The sequence below is a fragment of the Monopterus albus genome, unplaced genomic scaffold (genome assembly GCF_001952655.1).
Source record: "Monopterus albus unplaced genomic scaffold, M_albus_1.0 scaffold85.1, whole genome shotgun sequence".
NCBI lineage: Eukaryota > Metazoa > Chordata > Actinopteri > Synbranchiformes > Synbranchidae > Monopterus > Monopterus albus.
In genome coordinates, this window is record NW_018127965.1 from 1,027,489 (window position 1) to 1,050,372 (window position 22,884).

At 41.4% G+C, this 22,884-nt stretch overlaps 1 protein-coding gene across 4 annotated transcripts in view; it reads left to right on the top strand.

Annotated features, from left to right (window-relative positions):
• Window positions 1–17,740, top strand: part of znf385c (zinc finger protein 385C) — a 133,695-nt gene extending 115,955 nt beyond the window's left edge. For 3 of the 4 annotated variants that reach the window (XM_020607317.1, XM_020607319.1, XM_020607320.1), the window contains 6 exons: window positions 1,542–1,755; window positions 7,087–7,443; window positions 7,600–7,787; window positions 9,128–9,226; window positions 9,777–9,866; window positions 14,569–17,740. In XM_020607317.1, the coding sequence (XP_020462973.1) occupies window positions 1,542–1,755; window positions 7,087–7,443; window positions 7,600–7,787; window positions 9,128–9,226; window positions 9,777–9,866; window positions 14,569–14,799 (1,179 nt within the window). In that variant the 3' untranslated portion in view covers window positions 14,800–17,740. The remainder of the gene's footprint in view (window positions 1–1,541; window positions 1,756–7,086; window positions 7,444–7,599; window positions 7,788–9,127; window positions 9,227–9,776; window positions 9,867–14,568) is intronic. The other variant, XM_020607318.1, reaches the window with a different exon arrangement.
• The last annotated feature ends 5,144 nt before the right edge of the window (window positions 17,741–22,884 follow it).

Below are 22,884 nucleotides of genomic sequence, written 5' to 3' on the forward strand. Positions count from 1 at the left end.
AATACATACCAGCTGACAAATGGATTTTGTGTACAAGTAAAGGTAAGACCATAAACTTTTATTATTTCTAGTTAGAAATAAGCTCAACTGGAATAAATTGTAACCTCAAATTAAATATGGGTCACGTTTGTGTGAAGAATGCTGATATGAGATATAAAACATAACGCATTGTCTGTTAACAGACAATTTCTTAACGGTTCATTTGTATTTGTAAATCTGACTGTAAAAGAGTCAGTGCCTCACCAGCTGTCAACCTCACCGCACGTCACTGAAAGTAGTGAAATTAATTCCAACAGTTAGCATAGCACTGACAATAATATCATTATTATTAGAATCTGCTTGTTAACCAGCAACACATCACATGCAGCAGACACACTGGCCTCAAGCAGTCAAAACAAACAGATTCTGTGCTCCGGGGGAATCAAGCGTTGATAAGCTGATCATTCACTGCTGCGGGCGCTTCACAGTCTGACTGGGCACAGTTGAAAACCTCTACTTTTAAAATGGTACTGGTGTTCAGTCAAGCTCACATGAATGCGCAACTGCCTGGAGATTATGACCATTCAAGGAAATCCTTAAACTATCACATAATACTTAATTTTATTAGAAATAATTGAGGGTTTGTGAGATTTGTATAAACCGAGTTGCTTCTGCATAGAAATACTAGAACATAGGTACACCAAATTTTTTTTTTTAGCTTTAGGTCACGTCTAATATGATAAGTCACCATTATAACATTGTAGGTAAGTCAGAAACTGTGGAATAGCATGCTCTGGGCTCTTTAAATGCAGGGGATATGAAAATGTCCATTTTACTCAATAGTCCCGTTAATGTGTGTTTTTGGGGGGTGCTTAATTTTTGCACACTGTGGATATAAACAAAATGCTTCAGTTAATAAAGGTTGCACTGCACATATTACTCATATATATTATTCAGAGGTTTTGTAAACATTTTTTCAACAGTGTGTGTGGATTTTCATTCTGCTCCTTCCCTTTATAACAGCATCATATGCAGGCCAGAAGCCAATGGGAGCTGATCCCTGGAGGTTGTTTTAGTTTTAATGAATGATCTCCATATTGATTTTTCTGCTATTCCTGTGTATTCATGCTTGCCCTGACAACAGGGGCTTTGTTCTCGAATTGAACAGGGTTGTGGGAATGATGGGATTGTGAAGGTAAATTGTGTTCCATCCGGAAGGGAAATTTGTGTTTTTAGTATGTATCACCACATGTGGCTAAGATTTACAGAGGCTGACTCTCACCGTGCACATTAATAGGGTAGTTGTAGAGATGGGATCCTCTCTCTTTTTGCATATTACATATGCAATTATACCTCTGGCCTCCCAGTGTGCCAGTTCTGTTATCAGGTGGAAACAGACTCTTCTCCTTGCAGCCTGTGTATGCCTGCAAGAGTGAATATTCAGATGTGCATTTTAACATTTTTTTGCACGTGGGCTACAGTCTTCCCAGCAAATGAAGCACTGAGTCAAACACTTTTTTTGGTTGCCCCTTGTAACCTGGTTTTCTCTCAATTTTCTGCAGAATCAAGCAGAAGCCCATTATAAGGGCCACAAGCATGCGCGGAAACTAAAAGCCATGGAGGCCCAGAAGAACAGGCAGAGACGAGCTGGTGAGGCCTCATCCACAGGGAGAGAGAAAGACAGAGACCGGGAGCAAGATCGGGACAGGAGCAAGACGTCCACGTCTGAGGCAGCTCTTCCCGTGCTCATGGATACAAGCTCAGTGGAGGGAACAAGTACGTAAACTGACAGAAGGATGAAGAGCAAGCTACAGCAAGAGGATGCTATTAGCTATCAGTCCTTCTCTGCCCCTCTCCACCTTCTTGATGATCATTCTGTCACTCTCTCATGCTTTGCTTCCTCTTATTCCCTCTTCCCATCCATTTCATCTTTCCAAACCTCACCTACCAGTCTTTCACACACGTCACTGTCATCTTCTGTCCTTCTTCCCCACCAATATCATGGCCTCCCTCATCTCTTTCTATCTGCTCCAATGTGTGACACTTTGAGATTACATCTTCTGTACAACATATCCTTAACCCCTCTCCCTCATATCTCCTCAATGTTTCTGTGCATTCAAACCTCAGCAATTTCATCCCACACTAAGCCCCCCTTTTCTGACCTGGCCCCGCCAGGTCTGTAGCTGTGGGACTGTGAGATGTCTAGGAGCAACAGATGTGTAAATACAGGGGTTGGCTGAGATCGATCCCAGCCTCACTGGGGTCATTTTTACCCCCTTTGCCACTTAATTTCCACTGCTTGACTCCCACTCGCTCCTTCCTGCTCTTTCCTATTTATCTCGGTTAGATAGAGAAGTTGTAGAACCATAATTGGTGTATTTGTGCAGCATGAAAAGAATGACATAGCACCAGTTGAGAGGGAGCGAAATAGTGATGAGAGTTTTCATTTAAGAGGCTGTCAAATAGAAAATAAAGTTGAAAGACGTGAAAGGCACCAGCTTCTTTTACAAAAAAGTTGAAATGTTGTTATATACATGGTGTAAAACAGACATTTTAACTTTCAATAAAAGGAGCAAACTGGTTTTCTTTCAGCAGAATATGACCGTTGACTTTGCCACAAGACATGGTTGTAACTTTAGTTCTAAGAGCATGAATTGCTCCTATGGCATTTTGACTGCAGTGAGCCTATTATCTTCTCATGTTGCACACACACTATATCTGGGTCCACAATTTTTATTTATCCATCCAAGATGAAGGGAGCGAAGGAGCTGTGGCGCAGTTTTCCCCTCTCTATTATTTCCTACTTCATCCTCCCCTCTGCTTCCCCTGCTCCGGAGAAGAACATTATCTGAGCCAAATTTCAAAATGGACTTGGATATTAGACTTAACATCAGAGAATAGATATGTAGGTTTTGGTAGAAGAGCAGAAGAAGACTTTTACTTCAGCCCATCTCATGCTCATGTACACATGGACACACCTTTTTTGGCCTTGAGTACTCAGTCTCCTTGAGAAAGGAGAAAGTGGACAAAGGACCAAAAGCCTGATAACACTTTCATCAAACCTCGTTTTAATAATCCCCCATTGCAAAGGAGAGCTCTGAAAGAGGGAGGCAGAGACAGAGACGAAACAAGGCGATGTATGGAAAATGAAAGATAAGATGAAATGAATGAAGGAGACAGAGAGAGAGGGAAGAAGAAAGCAGAAGTGGCATGGAAGAGGGGGGTCAGTTGAGAAAGAAAGTCGATAAGTCATAGCTAGTTTTTATGCTGTGAATAATTTTACAGTTCCAAGGCAATTTTGTGAGGAGGAACACTCTTTAATAAGCCCAATTGTGTGATTGGCCTAATGTGAAATTGAAATGCAGCAGTGCACGCCAGTGGTGGCATGCAGCACAATGGCAACCTGTAATTGAATAGCACTCCAAATTAACACGCAGTGAAATGAGTTATGTATGCCATGAAACTGAAGGCTGCCTGAGGGTAATGCCCACACCGTCTGCCAGCAGGAACCAATAACACACCTGCCGGCTGCTCCTCTAAGAGGTCTGTGTGGCTTAGAATAAACAGACATCGTCTAGATCCACAAGGTCAGCCTCGTCAGCTCCATTAGAATATCTACTAATGCACACTTAGAGGAAGAGGCCGCTGCCATTGACCTGTACCTTTTGACTGGGAGGTGCTGGATAGCACTCAAATACACTATTTACAAAAGCAAGTGATGGGTCACAAATTGGTTTCAAAGTACTTTTGAGCCAGGGCCTTGTCACATGAATGATGAGTAATAGCAAAACACTTATATATAAATTTAATCTGCATAAATAATCACCCGAAGCAAATGAGGGACTATCAATAGTTACGCTGCATTTGCACTATCAGAACCTAAGAAGCCGTATACCCCGTACTACCCTTAACCATAAACAAGCACAGCCTCCAGGGTTGATGCGGAGCATCCTGCTTTGTTTTTCCACTGTATTTTCCCTGCGTCGGTCTCTATTTAGAGGAGGGAGGGGCAGCTGCTCTCTCACACATGTAGTCAGCTGTGTTTACCCACGGTGCTTGTAATGCTGATGCTTGAGGTGTGAAGATGCGGACATTTAACCAATCACCAATATTTTACAAAAATCCTAAATCCTCACAATACAGTAAAACTTTCCAACATCAAATATTCTGTTATTTATAGTACCACAACAATTTGTACATACAGGAGGTAGCCAGGAAAGAGCAGAGACAATGTTTTCACTCCTACAAAAGGAATAATCATTGTTTTTTACCACATCCCAGACCAGGAAAGGATGGAGTAGGCAGACAGTGAGAGAGCAGCAGTGACACAGGGCCTGCATCAGTCGTGTCAAGTATGATCACCCTCGGCTTTGATTGACTCTGCTGTTGAAACCGTCTTCACAGGGACTCTGTCTGTCACCACAGTAATGATCATTTAAAGCAAGGATTTTTCCCCAGGGAAGTTATTTATGTTCTGAGGCTGCCTTGTCGCCTGTCAGTGTCTGTATGTGAGCGTATGCTGAGTCCAGTATTGATAGTCATTTGCTGTTTGGCTGTGGTTAAAGTTGTCAGTGGATCAATCTCCTGAATAGAGATCTCTTCAAATGTGTTTACACTTTAAAAGGTTCTTTAAATGGACTATTAAAACATCGATTAAATTCTATTCAGGAAAACTGATGATTGCCTGCATTAAATTGATCCAAATATCCATAATTTGATTTTTTTTTCTTTTTGGCCTTTGGTCTGACAGTTTGCTAAAGTTGGTGGCAGTTTTTCTCATCATGTGGATGGTTAGAGGGTAGGAAGAGGGACAAAAGGGCAGACAAAAGAGTGTTAGATAGCTTTAATACTGATCATAATTTTTACCAGTTTCATAGCATGTTTTACCATAATGTGCTGTGAAAGCAACTCTTCTTACAGATTTACATCAGGGCTGCAACTAATGATTATTTCCCTTATTGACTGGAATAATTAACATTTCCTGATGATTAACTACTTAAAGTAATTATGGGACTCAAAGACCATTATCTGTACAAAGGTAGAAGATTTACTGGTGACTTTCCGTGTCGTGACTTACTTAAAGTTTTTTGCTTTTTAACAACGAGGATACCCTAAACTCAGCAGGGATATCTGAAATGATTCTCTGTTGAATGAGGCCCTTCATGATCCAAGCTTTTGGATTTTTAGAGGGCTTTGATTCCCACCAGCCTCCGTGTCTTCCTCTGCAAGGTTCCAGCTAAATCCATTGATCAGTATCACTCCCCTCTAGAGACTTCTCAGGTGGCCGTGTCTTTCACATAAGCCCCCACCCCTGAAAAGCTCAATCCCCCAGGGGTCACTCTCATTATAGCGAGGGGACTGTCTAATCTTGCTCCTATATAGGTTCTTTTTCTTTGGCGGGAACAAGAGAGGAAGGCCCTTATCTCAAATGATGAATTTACTCTGTGAGGTAAAAGGGAAAATCAATGGAGCACAGTTGCATTGAGGAGGGTTGTGTGTGTACAAGGAGAAAGCACACTAAATGAAATGGAGATATTCAGCAAGTACACTGCACAGTGCTCTGGGGTGAGGTGTATGGCTCCCTTGGGAGGGCAGTGGGGTGAAGGGTAGATGTGTAATGAAACTCCGGTGACTTATCGGCAGGGCCTGGCAGTCGATGGGTTTGTTTGTATTGACTGGGACTCCGGGTCCACTTGATATTTGAATAGTGAGGGAGAGTGAAGGAGCAGGAAGGCAAAAAGGAGGGAGGGGGTGGCTGATGGCATTTACTTGCCTAAACCAAAGCTAATCTGGCCTGTTCCATATGGTTTAAAGCAAAGCCTGATACTATATCAGAAAGTACCATAAAGCCAACACTTAAAAAGGATGTTGCCTCTGATATTGTGCTAAAAGAGAAATTTGGGGATTAATTGTACAGACTTATATTTGAACTCAAAAAGATAAGTTTGTCTAAAAAGTGTTTTGCTAGTTAAAGGATAAGGCTTGTCACTTTTTATATTAACACTATGTTAAACACTGCACATACAGAGACTAAAACCGACAATGAATTGCCTCTACTCACAGTTAAAGTCTGTCAGCATGTCGGTCCTTGATTATTTTATTTGTGTGTGCCATAGACCGTCTTTGTTGTTCAAAAACAATTAAAAATAAACCAGCGGAAGACAACACTGCACTGGGTGCCATATTTTGTCATTAGCAAAACCCAAAATCGAGTGTGATGTGCTAGCAATGTAAGTGAAGCTGAGAGCCTCGCACAAAATCACATGCATGTGCAGTTGACTCTGATTCATATAAACTTAAGGCCGCTCAGAGCCTTTGGGGTGACTTAGCTTGGTCTGGGGTTTCATAATGAAAAAAACATGTCACCCAGTGCAGCAGTGTGTTTTCCTGTTGTGTTTTAATCCTTTTTTTAACAACAACGGAGATCTATCACACAGATGATCAAGTTAATCCAGGACTTACAGCTGACAGACATTGAGGCAATTCATTGTCCATTATAGTCTCTGTATGAAGAAATATTGTTAAAAATACCATTAATATAGAAAATTATGGCCTTATCCTTTAAGTATGCAAGAGGATTTTTCTTCCGATTTATTGAATTTAATTTTTTTAGACAACATCATGCTTTGTTGGGGTTATATCACTTGCGACTAGGCAAACTTACAATCTGTGCTGGGCAAGGGAAACGTAAAACTAGTACATTACATATTGAAAAGGAAATTGCATACCTTACTAATTAATCAGCAAAAAGTAATTGTCACTTAAATTATTGTTGTCTATTACTTTTATAACTCAGTACAGCTTTGCCAATGGTGTCTTTACCCACACATCACATGTAGAAATAGAAATCAAGACATTATGGTTTAAAAAGCAACCAGCCTACAGTTAGGAGTTACAGTATTTACTGTAGGAGTTGCATATCTACTCTATTGTTGAGGCTAAATGCTTCTCCACATGTCCAGCCTCAACACCAAGACCAGTTTCTCTGCTGGGACAAAGCTGGTATCAAACCTCCATCATCAAAAAATAATCAGTTATGCATCACTGTGCGAAATTGTCTATAATAAGTATTTTGTACTTTGCCGTTCTCTTTTATTACTATTGCAGGTCTTCAGTCTGATATAGAACCAGCCAGCCTGGAGGCAAAGTCCAAAGAGAGTCTGAAGAGCTCAGTTATGATGACACTGGTGTCTGAGGTTTCTTCTGTGGAGTTGGTCACCCTTTCCCCTCCCCAGATTTCACCTTCCTCTCAACCCTCAGAGACTGCCTCAGACACCAGCGCCCCAGAAGTCACAGAGGTCACTGAGGCCGCTGGCCCGACCGCTGAGTCGGGCAGCCCTGCAGAGGCATCCAGCACAAACGGGGAGGAGGACAAAGATCCCAAGAAAAGCAAAGCTCACCTCCATTGTCCTGTTTGTAAAGTCACAGTCAACTCCGTCTCTCAGCTGGAAGCACATAACAGTGGTAAGAGCATGGCATAACTCTGAAGTTTATACTTTTCTCTTCAAATGGGAAGGCTTTTTACATTTGCAGTTTATGTTTGTAATCAAGGCCTGTAATTTTTAACTTGTACCAAAATCATTTCTGTCAAGTTAGTCAACTTACTACTTTCTCCACCAGGTACAAAGCACAAACTTATGCTGGAAGGTCACAGTGTTTTGCCAAGACGCAGGGGGAAAGTGGTGGCAGCTCGTGTAGGATGCAAGAGCAAGCGACTGGGCAGCAAAGGCACTGTCGGGGTGCCCAGCAAAAATTTCCAGTGTGAAGTGTGTGAGATCTTTGTGAACTCTGAGACCCAGCTGAGCCAGGTAAAATGAACATTTAGGTCATACTGCACATACAGTATGTATGTAGTATAGTTGACATTTGCCATAATTCATTGTAAGAGAGATGTGAGAATTGACAAAAATTAATAGATGTTGAGTAATTCTTCAAGATGGCTGAATAAATCTAATTGAGTAGACAAAGGAATGGAAGAAATATATGTGAAGCACAGTGGCAACATATAAAACATGACTTACAGCACCATATAGGACCGCAGAAGCTTTGGGCTGCAAAGTAGCAGAGTAGGAGGACAAGAAGCAAGAACTGTCACTCTGAGACTTCTCTCTCCTGCATGTACTGTATGAAATGAAAGATAAGGAGAGAAGCAGGGGCTTGGAGAAGTCCTGCAGATTTGTCAGGGCATACCAAGTGAGTGTTGCTCACCTGATAGGATTTCATTCAAAAGGGTTCAGAAGTGCTGTTGACTCTGCAGGGAAAAGCTCTTGAGCCAAATCATGTCAGGCTGTGGAGAAAACGATGCATATTATTACCTCACCTCTACAGATAGATGATGTGGCCACAGAATTAATCAGAGAATAAAACTGCCTGCACATACCGTAGTTAGCAATTATTTTACACATCAAGAGAGTGATATTACACATGGAAACCGAGACTGACCTGTAATGTCACAATTACAAAAGCTAGCACAAATGATGTATTAAAATGATAAATATGAATGATGGGATTTTAAAGACCTTGCTTAATCAAAAGTCCCTTTTAACAGCTCCTTGATGGAGGAAATGGGGGTGTGCTCAAATCAAGGCAGCATTTTCATTTATAGCGACATGAATGGAGCCATTGAAAGCAGTTTGCGAGTGTGAAGTGCATTCGAGCAGTTACTATTTTTCCACACTGATGCTATAACTAACTGCAAAGCTCCTTGTTGAGCAGGGGTTTATTTACCACTCATTATTGCAAGCTACTAATGCTTCCTGCATTTAATTCTCTGGTTACATTGGCAGCAAATCCAGGTTGGGGGATGTAATTTCTCCCCTTTTGATGTTCATTAAATGCTATATCTGAATGAAGGAAAAGATGCAAGATATGCTGGCATGTGTGAACACCAAGGCTGCTTTAGCCTTAAATGCATTCCACCGGTCTTATATAAACATCCTCTCTCCCAGGAGGAAATAAGCTTGTTAGTGCTGTAGCCAGAGACAGAGATAGGGTGGCAGCAGTAGTAATACGATGTAATTTCTATGCACTTCAGTCATACTCAATGTGTATCTATTATTAATTCAGCAGATAACATTTGAAGTTGTTCCACTTTTGTACAACAGATGCTTGCTACCTCTCTAATGATTATTTCCGCTGGTCTCCACAGCACATGAATAGCAGAAGGCACAAGGATAGGCTGGCCGGAAAACCACCCAAGCCCAAATTTACACCCCACAGCAAGAGCCAGCCGAGCTCCAGCTTAGCGGTAAGTCTCGGCATAAAGACACAGGCAAACAAAACACTGTCATGCAAATATGCACACATCCACACATGCTCAAGGAAGACAAGCAAAACATAATTGCTCCACTCTTACAGCAGATATGCTTGAACATACTGTACACATAAGTCAAACTGGAATCAATTCAGTCTAGCTTGTAAACGAATGCATTTTTTAAACACCAGTTATAATTTATTTCTGTTACAGTTAAATGATTTGACCCCAGTCCCCACAGGCATACAGTAAAAAAAACATACACACACAGATCTCATTACATTGTGCTTAGGGGCTTCCATGTCTCAGGGAGGCAGCATTGTTTGTGTGTCTGTACTGTAATAGAGGTTAAGCACACTGTTGTACTTTGTGAGTCCCCTACCCCTGAGACAGGTCTAAAATAGTCCTGCTCTCCCCACTGACAAGCTCTGACAACAGCAACCTGAATCAGCACTCCAGATTAATCAGTTCTCTGCTCCTGTCATATACACACCTCCCCATCTCTTCTTGTCCCCATTACTCCTCCTCCTCCTCCATCCTACAGAACGTGAGATGGAGTGGCTATGCAGGCGTGGCTGTGTCGGCCATGAAGAAAGCATTCACCCAGTACAACCTCACCTCCCTCTCCTCACAGGTCAGTGGCAGGAGAGGCCGAGACTGGGGTTGGATTGGAGGGCAAGAGCTTCAGCTGGCTGAACTTTAGGCCTGGCCACGGGCAGGGGACTGATCAGAAACTTTGAAGAAAGCATGTTTATATTAAAAGGATAGTTTTATGTTTGTTTTGTGTTTTTACTTTGAGGTGCTATTCATTTTACTTCCTGATGATAATAGAGTTATTAAATGAGTGGAGGTATTTCAGGCACCCATGTTCCGGAATAACATTCCATTTATTTTTCCAATAGACAGTGTTACGTGACTCACAGTTGGAGAACTGCTAGGGCTTTCGAGGGCATGAAACTCTCCCAGCTGAGTCATAATAACCACTTTAAAAACAACTGCTTTAAAAATACAATTGATGGTTCTTGCATCCATCCATCCATTATCATCCACTTATCCAGGGTGGGGTCGCGGTGGCAGCAGGTTCAGCAAGGTAGTCCAGATGTCCCTCTCCCCAGTGACATGTTCCAGCTCCTCAGTCGGGATTTTGAGGCATTCCCATTTGAGGCATTATATATTTCACCCCAGATGTGAAATATATAATCTCTCCAGTATGTTCTGGGTCTGCCCCAGGGTCTCCTACCAGTTGGACATGCCCAGAAGACATCCAAAGGGAGGCACACTTGGTTTTACCCTCAGTCATGAACAAGAACCTGAGATAGTTAAACTCCTTCAATTGCAGCAGCAACTCACTCCTAAACCAGAGGGAGTAGTCCACCATTTTCCAGAAGAGCACCATGGCCTCAAGCTTGGAGGTGCTAACTCTCATCCCGACCGATTGTCTAGGTTCGACAATTGGTCAGAGCCTCCTTTTCTGCACCCTGGCATAGGTGTTCCCAGGGAGGCTGATACCCCAATAATTGGAACACACTCTCCAGTCCCCTTTTTTAAAAATGGAAACCACCAGCCCAGTCTGTCAGTCCACAGGCACTGTCTCAATCCTCCATGCAACACTGAAGAGGCATATCAACCAAGACAGCCCAACTATGCCTAGAACGTTCAGCATCACAGGGTGAGTCTCATCCACTCCTGGTCTCTTGCCACCGAGGAGCTTTTTGACTACTTCAGTGACCTCTGCCAGGGATATGGGTGAGGTTTCCCCCAAGTCTTCCACCTCTACCTCCTCCTTGGAGGACATGTTAGACGGGTGTAGTTTAAGTGCTCCTTCCACCACCTGACAATATCCCCACTCTGAGACAGCAGTTCTCCTCCCCTGCCAAATGTAACCTGGGCCAAGCCCTGCTTTCCCTTTCTGAGTCACTGCACAGTTTGCCAAAACTTCCTTGAGGCCAACCAAAGGTTCTTCTCCACAGCTACACCAAACTCCTCCCACACTGACTTTTTGCATCTGCAACCATTCGAGCTGCAGTCCTTTTGGCCTGCTGGTACCCATCAGCTGCTTCGGGAGACCCCTGAGCCAGCCAAGCCCTGTAGGCCTCCTTCTTCAGCCTGATGCTTGTGTCCACCAGCAGGTCTTCAGGTTGATGCCACGACAGACACCAATGACCTCCTGGCCATTACTCAGAACAGATGTCTTTAAAATGAGGAATTTGAATATGGCCCAGTCGGATTCCATGTCCCAGCCTCCACCTGAGATGTGAGAGAAATTACTCTGGAAGTGTGAGTCGAAGACCTCCCAGACAGGGGCTTCAGCCAGGCATTCCCAGCTCACCATCACTACATGTTTGGGTTTGCCAGGTCTGTCCAGCAGCATCCCCCACCATCTGATCCAACTCATCATAAGGTGGTGATCACTTGACAGCTCTGCTCCTCTCTTTACCTGAGTGTCCAAGACATACGGCCTTAGATCCAGTGATACAACAACAAATTCCATCACTGATCTAAGGCTTAAGGTGTTCTGGTACCAAGTACACTTATGAACAGCCCTATGTTCAAACATGGTGTTTGTTATGGCCAATCCATGACTAGCACAAACGTCTAATAACAAAGCACCATTCGAGTTTATATCAGGCAGGCCATTCCGCCCAATCACCCCCCTTTCAGGTTTCTCCATCATTGACCACATTATTGTTGGTGTCCTTCAGTAGAACTATGGAGTCCCCAGGTGGTGCTCCTTCAAGGACCCAGCAAGGGTCTCCAAGAAGGCCACATACTCTGAACTAATGTTCAGTGCATAGGCACAAACAAAAGTCAGAACTTTCCTCCCAGCAACATTAAGTCGCATAGAGGCAACCCTCTCATTCCACGAGGAGATCTCCAGCACAGCAGCATTCAGTCTGGGATTTGTGAGCATCCCCACATCTGCCTGGCACTTCTCACCCTGGGCAACTCTGGAAAAGGAGTCCAACCCCTCTCCAGGAGTTTGGTTCCAGAGCCAGAGTGGACTAGGTCTCCAAGGGTGCATTTTGGCTAAATAAATAAATAATCCAATCACAGACCCTAAAATTCTGTGATGTGCACCAGTAATGTCAAGAGGGAGCTAAACATTTTGCTGCTGAGAAAACTGGTTAAGCAACATTAAACCAATCAAATAAGAGCTTAAATCGTTTCACTTTGGGGTCCATTTTTTGTTAATTTGGCAAATGTGGTGTGAAGGTTTTGTTCACAGTTACAACAATGAAGCATTTTCAAATCACCAGCTTCTTCTCTGTAGCAACAGAGGTCGAGGCTCATGGCTATTGTAATATTTAGAGCCATCTGCTATAACAAACCAATGGGGAAAGCCTAATTTCTCAGAAACTAAACTGAAATAATTTAAACTGTGGACATAGACCGCATGATTGCATGATTATTAAAGTGCAGCTTGCAGGTTATCAACCCAAGTGAATCAGTTTGTAGGGAATGAAGGTTTCTTTAAAAATTATATATGTATACATACATGTCACTATAGTAACATTTGGAGTTGTTTTAGAACGTAAACTGGAGAATATAGCTGGTGGGATGTACAGGTTAGCTATGATGCCTTACAACAATAAATACTTAGCAAACTTTGCTTTTCATGATTTAAACCATCATGCTTACAAATTTAGGGCTTATTATGCACACATCCCACTTTTATCAAGCTGGATCTGTGACCAGTGGCAGGTACAAGAAGCTTTTGCTGACAGTGGAACTGATGAAGCAGGTGTGTACCAAAGTAGCTGCACCTGTCAGCCTCACACAGTCCTGGCTTCAACATCCCATCATGAGCTCCATTATATGGCCTGGAACATAATCTTCCTGTCTAAAATGAGCGCTGTACATGACCACATTTTTTGATACAGATGCAGAAGTAAAGCCCTGTCAAACGCACTTAGGCATGACAGTTTGTGGAATATGCACAAAACAACTCACTGCAATGAAAAATTGTCAAGTCTAAGTAAAACTAGGGAAAAAGTTCAACTCACTAAATGTAAGCCAATCATACTCACTAGTCCATAGTGCACTGAAGAAGAGAGGTCTCCCCTTTTTGACATAATGTGATGCATTGTCGTTATCGCTGGTAAAACCTAAAAAAATCTTGCATTTACTTTTCAAAATGATCATTTCCAAATAACACTGAGTACACATTTTGTGAAAACTTGAATGTGCAAGTTGCACTTTGACATATTCTAAGGAACCCCATGTTTCTATCTTCAGTAACATCGCAGATAAAAGATTGTTCGAAGAAAGTTTTTGAAACATATAATACAGACTGGGTAAAAACACTTCCCTCGTAGCATAAGTAATGATGGACTTTAGCTCAGACTGTTCACCCTTTGGATAGTTTGTGGAGGCTGGTGGAAAGTTTACAAAAATATGTTCAACATAGAACTTGAAAAATTTTTCAGTCATTCACGGGAACGTCAACATCAACAAGTCAATCATGAAAGTACTTAGTTAATAGTTCCACAATAGAAAAGGGTCTGCTGCTTCTGCATATCATATACTTATCCTCCTATGGGCTTGAAAAATGTATAGTTTGCTCATTCGCAGAAGACAGTATCTGTAGTTAGTATGGATTCACAACATTTACACTGGATTAAAATGGCAGCCCCAAGACTCAACAAGAACATATTAAGGCATTCATATGAACTTTTGCACCAGAGTCTCAAACTTTCCTCTGTAAGTCTATTATGTTGCAAACAATTACAGCATTGTAGGTGGTGTACTTAACTATTCCTCTGAGAAATTATTTCCTCCACCTCTTGCAAACTAAGCACAGCTGTTGTTCCCTGTAAAAGAGTTTAAAACATTTTAAAACTGTTTTCAACCTTACAGAGAGGGTGAGTATTTTATAACAAGGGCATGAGATTTTATGGTTTGACAGGTTTTTGTCAAAGATTTTTGGTAGCTTGGTAGAATATCTGCATATAGGGTCTTAATCTAATCTAAGATCATGCATAAATGAGTAAAACATTTCAACAAAAAAAAAAGATCTGAACTATCTTTTTAATATCATAGAGTTGTAGAGTAAATACCTGCGATTTAACCCTTGTCCTGACTGAAATAGGCTAAGGTGTGTCCATGCTGTAGCCTATAGCATTAGCATGTTATGTTTATCTGACTGATGACTTCATGCGGCAAACTATCAGGAGTTCAGTTCTGTCTGGTTTTTAGTATGAACATGTATTTCTCTACTGCCACTGTTTGTGCAAACAAGGGCCATGATTTGGGAAACATGTTTTTCCCACTACACATGCTCTGCCCTCACTTGTTCTTCTCTCACTTCTTATCATTCCCCCTCCTGTCTTCTCCAGACCAAACTGGCTTTGCAGAAGCAACTGACCAAGAGCTTGACAACTGGCTTCCTGCCCAGCCCCCTCACTCCACCAACGCTGTGCACAGTGACGACTAACCCACTGGCTCTGCGCCACCCAGTGGGCACCACCACCTTCATCCAGACCCCCTTCCTGGGTCCTGCACTGTTTCGACCTGCCCCAGGACCACTGCGGGCCACACACACACCCATCATCTTCTCCCCCTATTAGAGACTTGACCCACTTCTCATCTGACCTCCACCCCTGTCCCTTTATCAAGCCCCAGGCCCTCCTTTAGTGTGACCTACATGACAAAGGCTACACGCAAACTATGCATACCGCCAGACTTAATAAGGAAACTGTACACAAGTCCTTATGCTCAGTAGGCCATGAGGCCTGAGAGCTGTTCCTATCATAAAGGCCAAGATCCCCCATCATGCCTTCTTTCTGCTCCTCTTATCATGACCAAAGGAGCAGGACAGGCCTCCAGACAGTGACTGGTGCACAGAGGCCGCTTTTATAGCCATTTCATGGGTCAACATGGTTTGGATTACAGATATTATTGTGTAATTTATTAGAGAACAAAGATAGAAGAGTGTAGATGTATGTTTAGTGTGGTTGCCACAAAATAAGGTCCCTTTACTTGATGCTCTTGTACTAATTTTTAACTTATTGGTTTGGGGGGTTTATAAAAGGTGGTGTATTCTCCTGTATGGTGGACAAGCCAGTCTCATTTTGATGAGTGTTTTCAAGTAACAAGCTCCAAGGACCATCTGAAGTCAAATGTTATCATATTGCATCTTGAATATGGCCATTACCAGATAACCCTCTGGTCAAGTACCGCCGCATACTTACATATATGAAAGACAAATATGAGTCCTCATAGTGAAGCATATGTGCATCTATAACTACAGACTTTATGTTCATACATTAAAACCCCATTATTACCATTTTGTACCTCTTGCTCTTCCCTTAACACTGTTTCCCTCAGCCTTTAATTTGTACAATTAAAACATTTCTTTCTCCCCTTCCTTCTGAGTCACAGCCACAGTCATAGCCCTCCGAGTCTTTTCCCTCTTTTCTCATTAAGGTACAGAAAAGGTCAGCTTGTCAACTTGGCTTCGTTTCAATTTGAAAATCTCCCTTCAGAATGACTTTTTTTTTTTTTTTTTGCTCCAGCACATCATTGACACATTGCAGCTTAAACATGCTGTTCTTGCCAAGCAAGCAGCATGAAAACATTTTTGCAGTTATGGATGTCTTATATTGCAAAAATGCCAGTATCTCTCTGTCCTCGTGAGTGCTCTTTTCTCCTTTCCTCCTTCATTCTACTGTCGTCACCTTGCTGTTGCCCTTCATTTTCTCTGGCGTTATCTCAGCATGAGATGATGAGGAGCAGGGAAAGCCTCCGCCAAACACACTCGCATACAATCGCACACATAATGAAAACACAATGGAAAACTTGAGGACTTGATGGGCTTTCAGAGCTCACTGAAAACTTTGGATGACAGTGGGTGGGGAAGTCGCTCAGCCAGTACTTGATTGACATCCTGTTGCAGTTTCTACGTATTGCGTGGGAGGGAACAAAGCACAGTGCCATGGCAACCACATTAAAAGCACCTTAAAACTAATTTACTTACAAAAGCAATGAAAATTATGTTGATATTCACCTTTTTTGCTGTAGGTGTATGTTTTTTACAATCCCATGTCAATTTCAGTGTTTTACTTAAAAAAAAAAACAATCAGGTGAGAATGATAACTTTATGGTTTATCCATGAATAAGACAAGTCTCACATTTAAAGCAATACATTCATTATATTTATGTTTATGATGTGTTTTCAGTGTGTCAGTGGCTTTATCTACTCTATACTGTATACAAATGTATTATGTACTCCAATACAGCCAAGGGCCAACTCTGAGTTGTCAGTGTAGGGTCATTTGAAACAATAGGTTGTCTTGACAGTGCTGCCCTTGATGCTTGATGCTCATGGTCAGTCTCCTCATGTTGCGACTCGGGGCTTAGCCGTTCCATTTATAGCTGCTCTCGCGCTGCGGAGAGGATGCTTCAGCGCCATATGACATTGCTGTGTCACTTTTTAGCAGAGCAGATGAACTTTTGTAGGACTTCCACTGAGCAAAACATTGCTACATCAGAGACAAGTGTTTGAGACAAGTGTCACAAGTGCAACATCAACTGTCATATTGCTGTTCACACCCACGTGCTGTCTCTCCAGCCCTCCTATCCAACATATCTACTGATACTCAACCCTCACCTCTGCCAAAATGGACTGTTGGCAAGGACTTGGAGCACACACATCACCCTTTCTTCGACACTCATACCAAATTATGTTTTCTTAAATTACAGCACTGGAGCAAATCCTATGCATTTCTCATTGTGCAATATGTATAGTTGTCTGTGATGCAGCAGTGCCATCTGTCGTGAAAACCCTGTAATTGCCATCATGTACTAGTGCTTCTACAAGACCTGATCATTATGTACATTTTGTTTATTAAGGACCCCCAGGTCCTTCTGGGTAAGCGAAGCCATCGGGTCTCCCCGCCATATTGATGTGATTTTTTTCCCCAGTCGCACTACTCAGTGAACCAGCCAGCCTTTAATCTTCACTGTTTGTTTCTATCACTCAGTGGGAACACTGACCTAAAGAACTGAAACTTTTCTTAAAATAAAGAACCTAGAGAAGGCAAATTATATGTAGATATCAGAGTAACTACAGAGATTTTATTGTTATCTGTATCATATTGAACTGCTATCATAGAAAAAAAGTAGATTATGCTATTGTAGGCTCTGTATCGCATACAGAGAGGAAAAATGCTTTTTCTTTTTTTGTTTGTTTGTTTCTTTACATGGTTTTACCAACATGTTTTTAAAGTACAAGAGAAAATATTTAAAGCAACATTTTTTGAGTGAGCCTTTTTTTGTCTCCTTGTTGACAGTGACTGAATAAATAATGTTATTCAAGGCCTTTCTAGATGGTATCCTAGAGTCACATTAGCCAGGCCTTCTCAGGGGTGACAGGTTGATCAAATGCTAACATGACCATCCATTCAGGGTATCCATCCATAGCTCTGGGGAGCAGGAAACACTGTACATATGGATGGATTGACAAACAAATTTACAGTGCTGTACATTAGAAAAGACAAGGTGTGGGTTTGGGGAAATAAAGCTTTTAGAACTTGTAAATATTGTTTTAATGATTGTGTAAATATTTGTGTGTGTGTGAGTGTGCCATGTGTAAAATGGAAAACAGCAGTATGTGTGTGTGAGAGAGAGTTAGTCAAATCTGAGTATATCCAGAATCAGGATAATGTCCAGCTGAAATATATTTGCATGGATTATATTTGTGATCCTGAGTTTGCAGGTGCAGGTCTGCTGGCTTCTCAGAGACTGTGCAATACACTCACAGCTTTTGTTTATGGTGGCAACCCACAGCTACTCATTTTCCAGCCATTTCAGGAAACAATGCATCTCAGTAGGACTGGTTTTTAGCTAAGATACAATAGTGAAAGCAAATGGAAACAAGTTAAAGCCACCGTGTCTGAGCTCTGCTGCATCAGTGGCACACAAAGGAGTGATAAAGTAATATACTCAAGTGGCTGGTGCGGTTTCAAGACACAGATGGCCACTACAGTGCATTTTACTCTGGATTGGCTCTAGTGACTGCACAAAGATTTGATCCTAAACAATCAGTCCTACTGATGACTGGTCCACTGTGCACCCCGCCTCTCAACCAGTGTCAGCTGGGATTGGCTTTAGCCCCCTGAGACCCTCTACAGGATAAGCGGTATAGATAATGGATGAAAAGGATATTCAGTCCTCCTGAAACACCAGCTCACTGCTCTACTCAACACCCGCTGTGTGTAACATGAAACAGTGCTGCTGCCTGTCTCTGATGTGTCATGTTCCCTGTCATCCCCAAAGCCAACTTCAACATAGTGAAAGGAAGCAGAGGAGCTTTTGTCCCTGGACTCTTAATATGTGATATACTGTATGTATATATTACATATTTAGCTCAGTTAGCTCTGAGTTAATTTTCCAATGTTGTTTACTTGAACGACAGCCTTTGGATTATAGAGTGATGTTCTCCTCCATGCCTTAGACCATCTCTCCAGCCCATCCTTCATGGAAACAGTAGATAAGCACAACATTAACTCCAGCCCCTCCTGCTGTGCTAGTCAATGGGAAGCCATTAGATCCCCAGCGCTTCATTAAAGCCAGTGATATGGCAGAAGGACATGATGACCTTGCTAAGCAGTGATACTAGTGTATCCGCCATATTGATCCATCATTTTATCTGACTTCTCTCCATCACCCTTATCTCCTGCTGTGGTAGCCAGCCACTCTCCCTTCACTCAAGAGTCACCCCTTATAAGCATAGCTCATTACTTGGCAAGACAAAATATGCAATAGAATTACATAGGAATGGTCAGTGTTTTGTGCTGCAAGATGAGAAAAGGCCACCATCTGGGAGTCGGCCAAGGCAGCAGTAATGTTGTTTTATGGTTACAAAGTGGAAACTTTCCTCTGTTTTACTGTTTATCATGATTTAGTTTGATTGTTGAAACTGGAGTTATGCAGCTCCCTGACCTGACAGAAGAGACATGGCCCATTGGATGATATGATCCCCTCCTAAACAGCTCCCAGACCCTAAGGAGAAAGCTGACAGTCGAGTGATGATATGTGTAGTTGAGGGAAGGAAAACAGTGACCTGATGGTATTTATTACACTCCATCTTCCCTTACATTTTGGATATATGTGAGTGTTTAATTAGTCAAAGCATATTGCCTAATCTGAATCTGAATAAGCATATTAATAGTATAAACCAGAGCTATTGTTACCACCAGTACTGCACCGGTAACAATTTTTGCATGGTTTAGAATTAAGCTTGAGTTATCAAAGTTATTTCCACCCAACAGAAAAAAGCTTGACAGCACAGACAATAAAGGTGGCACTGCCAATTAAACTGTATATGATCACCGCTGTGTGGAACTGTTTTGTTAATCGAATGCTTCATGAGGGTGACTGTGAAAACAGGGTCAATGCAGCAGCTTCCAGAGTTGAAATTTTCTTTTCACAAAAAATACAAGGGAGAATAAAATGTTTTGTATTTTATGGTTCCCCTAGGAGAGCTGGAGGCTCTGATGCAGTCATGAGACACACTGTCATGCAACAGTAAAAGACTATTACTGGTAGCAACCCAATGGCATCAGCTTGTTGCACTGTGACAGTGACTAGCAAGTAGAGACTTCCCTTTTGTAGATGGTGTAGCTTGAAGGAAGGAGGTGGTTCATAAATCACACACGCAAGTGACAAATGGATCACTTGCTCTGGCAGTGTGTATTTCACTTTTTTATGTGGGTCATTACAGCCGTGGGGCCATTACACAGAAAGGCACTGACAGCTTACTGAAGTCGCTTCTTCACTGTTTGAACTTAAAGGAAAAAAGGTAACACCCCTGTGTAGTGTCGTAGTCGGTGTGGTTCAAAAATGGAACCGTTTTGAGTGAAGTAACATCACCGCACTGGCTCAATACTCATTAAAAAGAACATGATTGAAATAGGATGGTACATGATTGCACCCTCTGGGGAACCAAGGTGAACATGGTGGAAAGTAACTAAGTACATTTACTCAAATACTGTACTTAAGTACAATTTTGAGGTATCTGTACTATACATGAATATTTTTATTTTCTGTTACTTCATACTTTGACTTCACTACATTTTAGAGGCAAATACTTTTTACTCCACTATATTATTTTATAACTTTTGTTGCTAGTTACTTTTCATAACCAAATTAATACAAAAAATACAGCATTATTATACAACCTCATTGATCTATGGTAGAAAATTCACAGACTCCTGAGCAGTAATTCAAATTAAATTCAAATAAGCAAGTTAAAACTAGCTCCCCCTTTACCATCTGCAACATTAAATGTGATGTACACAATAATGCATCAGTGGATCATAATACAATAGTATGATATACAGGTATGTTAAATGTGCCATTTTGCATGAGTACTTTTGCTTTTAGTACTAAGTATGTTTTGACTCTAATACTTTTGTACTTAATAACCCCTTTGAATATGGGGCTATTACTTGTAACAGTTTTTTCACAGTTGTTTTGCTACTTTTCTTTAAACGAAGGATCTGAGTATTACTTCTACCACTGAATGTAACATCATTTCATAAAAGTTCCACATGGATTTCTTATTATCTTGCTTTGACCTTTCCCATCAAAATGTCCATTTGGTACACTTTTTTCCTCTGCCAAAAATAACTGTTTTCACTACCTCTCCCAAACAGTTTAAGGGTTAAAACAAAACACTAGTCAACAAATTTGCTATCTCAGCATTTAACCAGTGGTGCAGGGTTATTCCCAATGAACATGTTTATTATGTATATTTTACTTTTGTGTGTTTCATATGTGATTACATACGCTCATGGTGTTTGCCTGTATTGTGGTCTCAGAGTCTGTTCTGTATGAGTTTTAAACTGGTAGGAATCAATTAGTATTTAGTAATTATAGTTTTTCTTTTCCAATTTTTACAAAAAAATGGCTTAGCTGCTTTTTAGAAAAACTGAAAGAACAAATGACTTTTGCATTAGATTCATTTGCCAGAAGAAAGATTTTTTTTTCCTAATTAGTTTACAAAAGGTGCATGGAGCAGGTACCAAATGAATCCAAATGAGGAAAGTAGAGTTATATTTTTAATGTGCTCATTTTCCTTTTTCTGTCTTCATGTGAAAACTGTCAAAATGGACATATAGGCATGGCTTGAAATTTTGACAGTAAAAGATTCTTTGTGTCTGCTGGGCAATTCATCAGACTCTCTACTAATGCAAGAGTTCAGGCATGATGGGAGACACCTGGCTCTCACCTGATCTTAATGCTGATTGGTTTAGATGTTGGATCAAAAACATGACATTTCATAGAAATGCTTGTTCTCTTGTATAATTGCAGCAATTGTGGTTTTGTTAGTTGGTATTTGCACTATGGAGATGTATTCTGTTGATAGAATAAATGTGCAGTTGATGGTGACTTATCACTCAGAAACTGAATACAGTCACTATTAGTTATTAATTGGTATTTGTATAACATTGCTGTATAGCATCTGTGGATAATCATATATGCCACATCTTTCACTTTATTTACCTCACAATATTTCTGAGGTAGACACCGTACTTTGGTCCAGTTAATGCCATGTATATATCTACTCAAGTAACTTGTAGTACTAGGGAGAGAAGCAATTTCCTTTTGAAATACAGAGCAAATTTCCCTTTTGCTCTTTGCTGGAAAGCATTTTTTCCAATTGAGCACTCAGCTGGATCAATAGAAGGGATGGTATTTGGACGGGGACTGTTCCTGGCAGTGCACTCTTCTGGACAGAGAGCTCTGATGTTGTTCCTGGGATGTGTTGTCTCACTGATCCTGACTGAAATTCACCAGAATGATCACTGGAGGGCAGTGACCACGTAGTGTGTCTCTCTCTCTTTTCCTGTGCTTTCCTGGAGGTATACCTGGCTCTGGAGCTGTACGTTTCTGATGACCAGTCACAAGCCATATTAACCTTGCCAGTGCTTGTTCAGTGTTTTGTTTTTGTGTCTTGATTCTTTCTCTATCCACTCACCCCATCCCATGCAGGCAGAAGGCCACCCACCGAGAGCCTGGATCTGTCTGAGGTTTCTTCCAGGATAACACTGCCCCTATCCACTGGGGATGAGGGATCACTGAATGGTTTAATGAGTATGAAAGTGATCTGAACCATATGCTATGCCTTTGCAGTCACCAGGTCTGAACGCAATTGAACAGCTATGGGAGATTTTGGACTGACATGTTAGACAGCGTCTCCACCACCATTATCAAAACACCAAATGAGGGAATATCTTTTGGAAGAACAGTGTTCATCCCTCCAGTAGAGTTGAGAGACTTGGAAAAGGTGAGGTGCAATGAGGCTGTTCTGGTGTCATGTGGTGACTCAACACCTACAGTAACTGAGACACTTTATTGGTTTTTCCTTTCATTTCTTACCTGTATATTTTTGTGTCTAACCACAATGGTTTCATTTTATGTATGTTGTAATCATATGTTGTAATATATATACATATACATATACATATACAGGTCTCTATGTATGAGTATTTTATTTATATTTTTATCTCATTTCCTAATGCACATTCCTTTGTCTGTTTGCGTATTACTTCCTTACTTTGTTCTCTCAGCCTTATATTGTTTAGTTGCCCTTTGCTATTGCTGTACATAAGGATATGTACATATATACGTATTGAGAGCCATATATA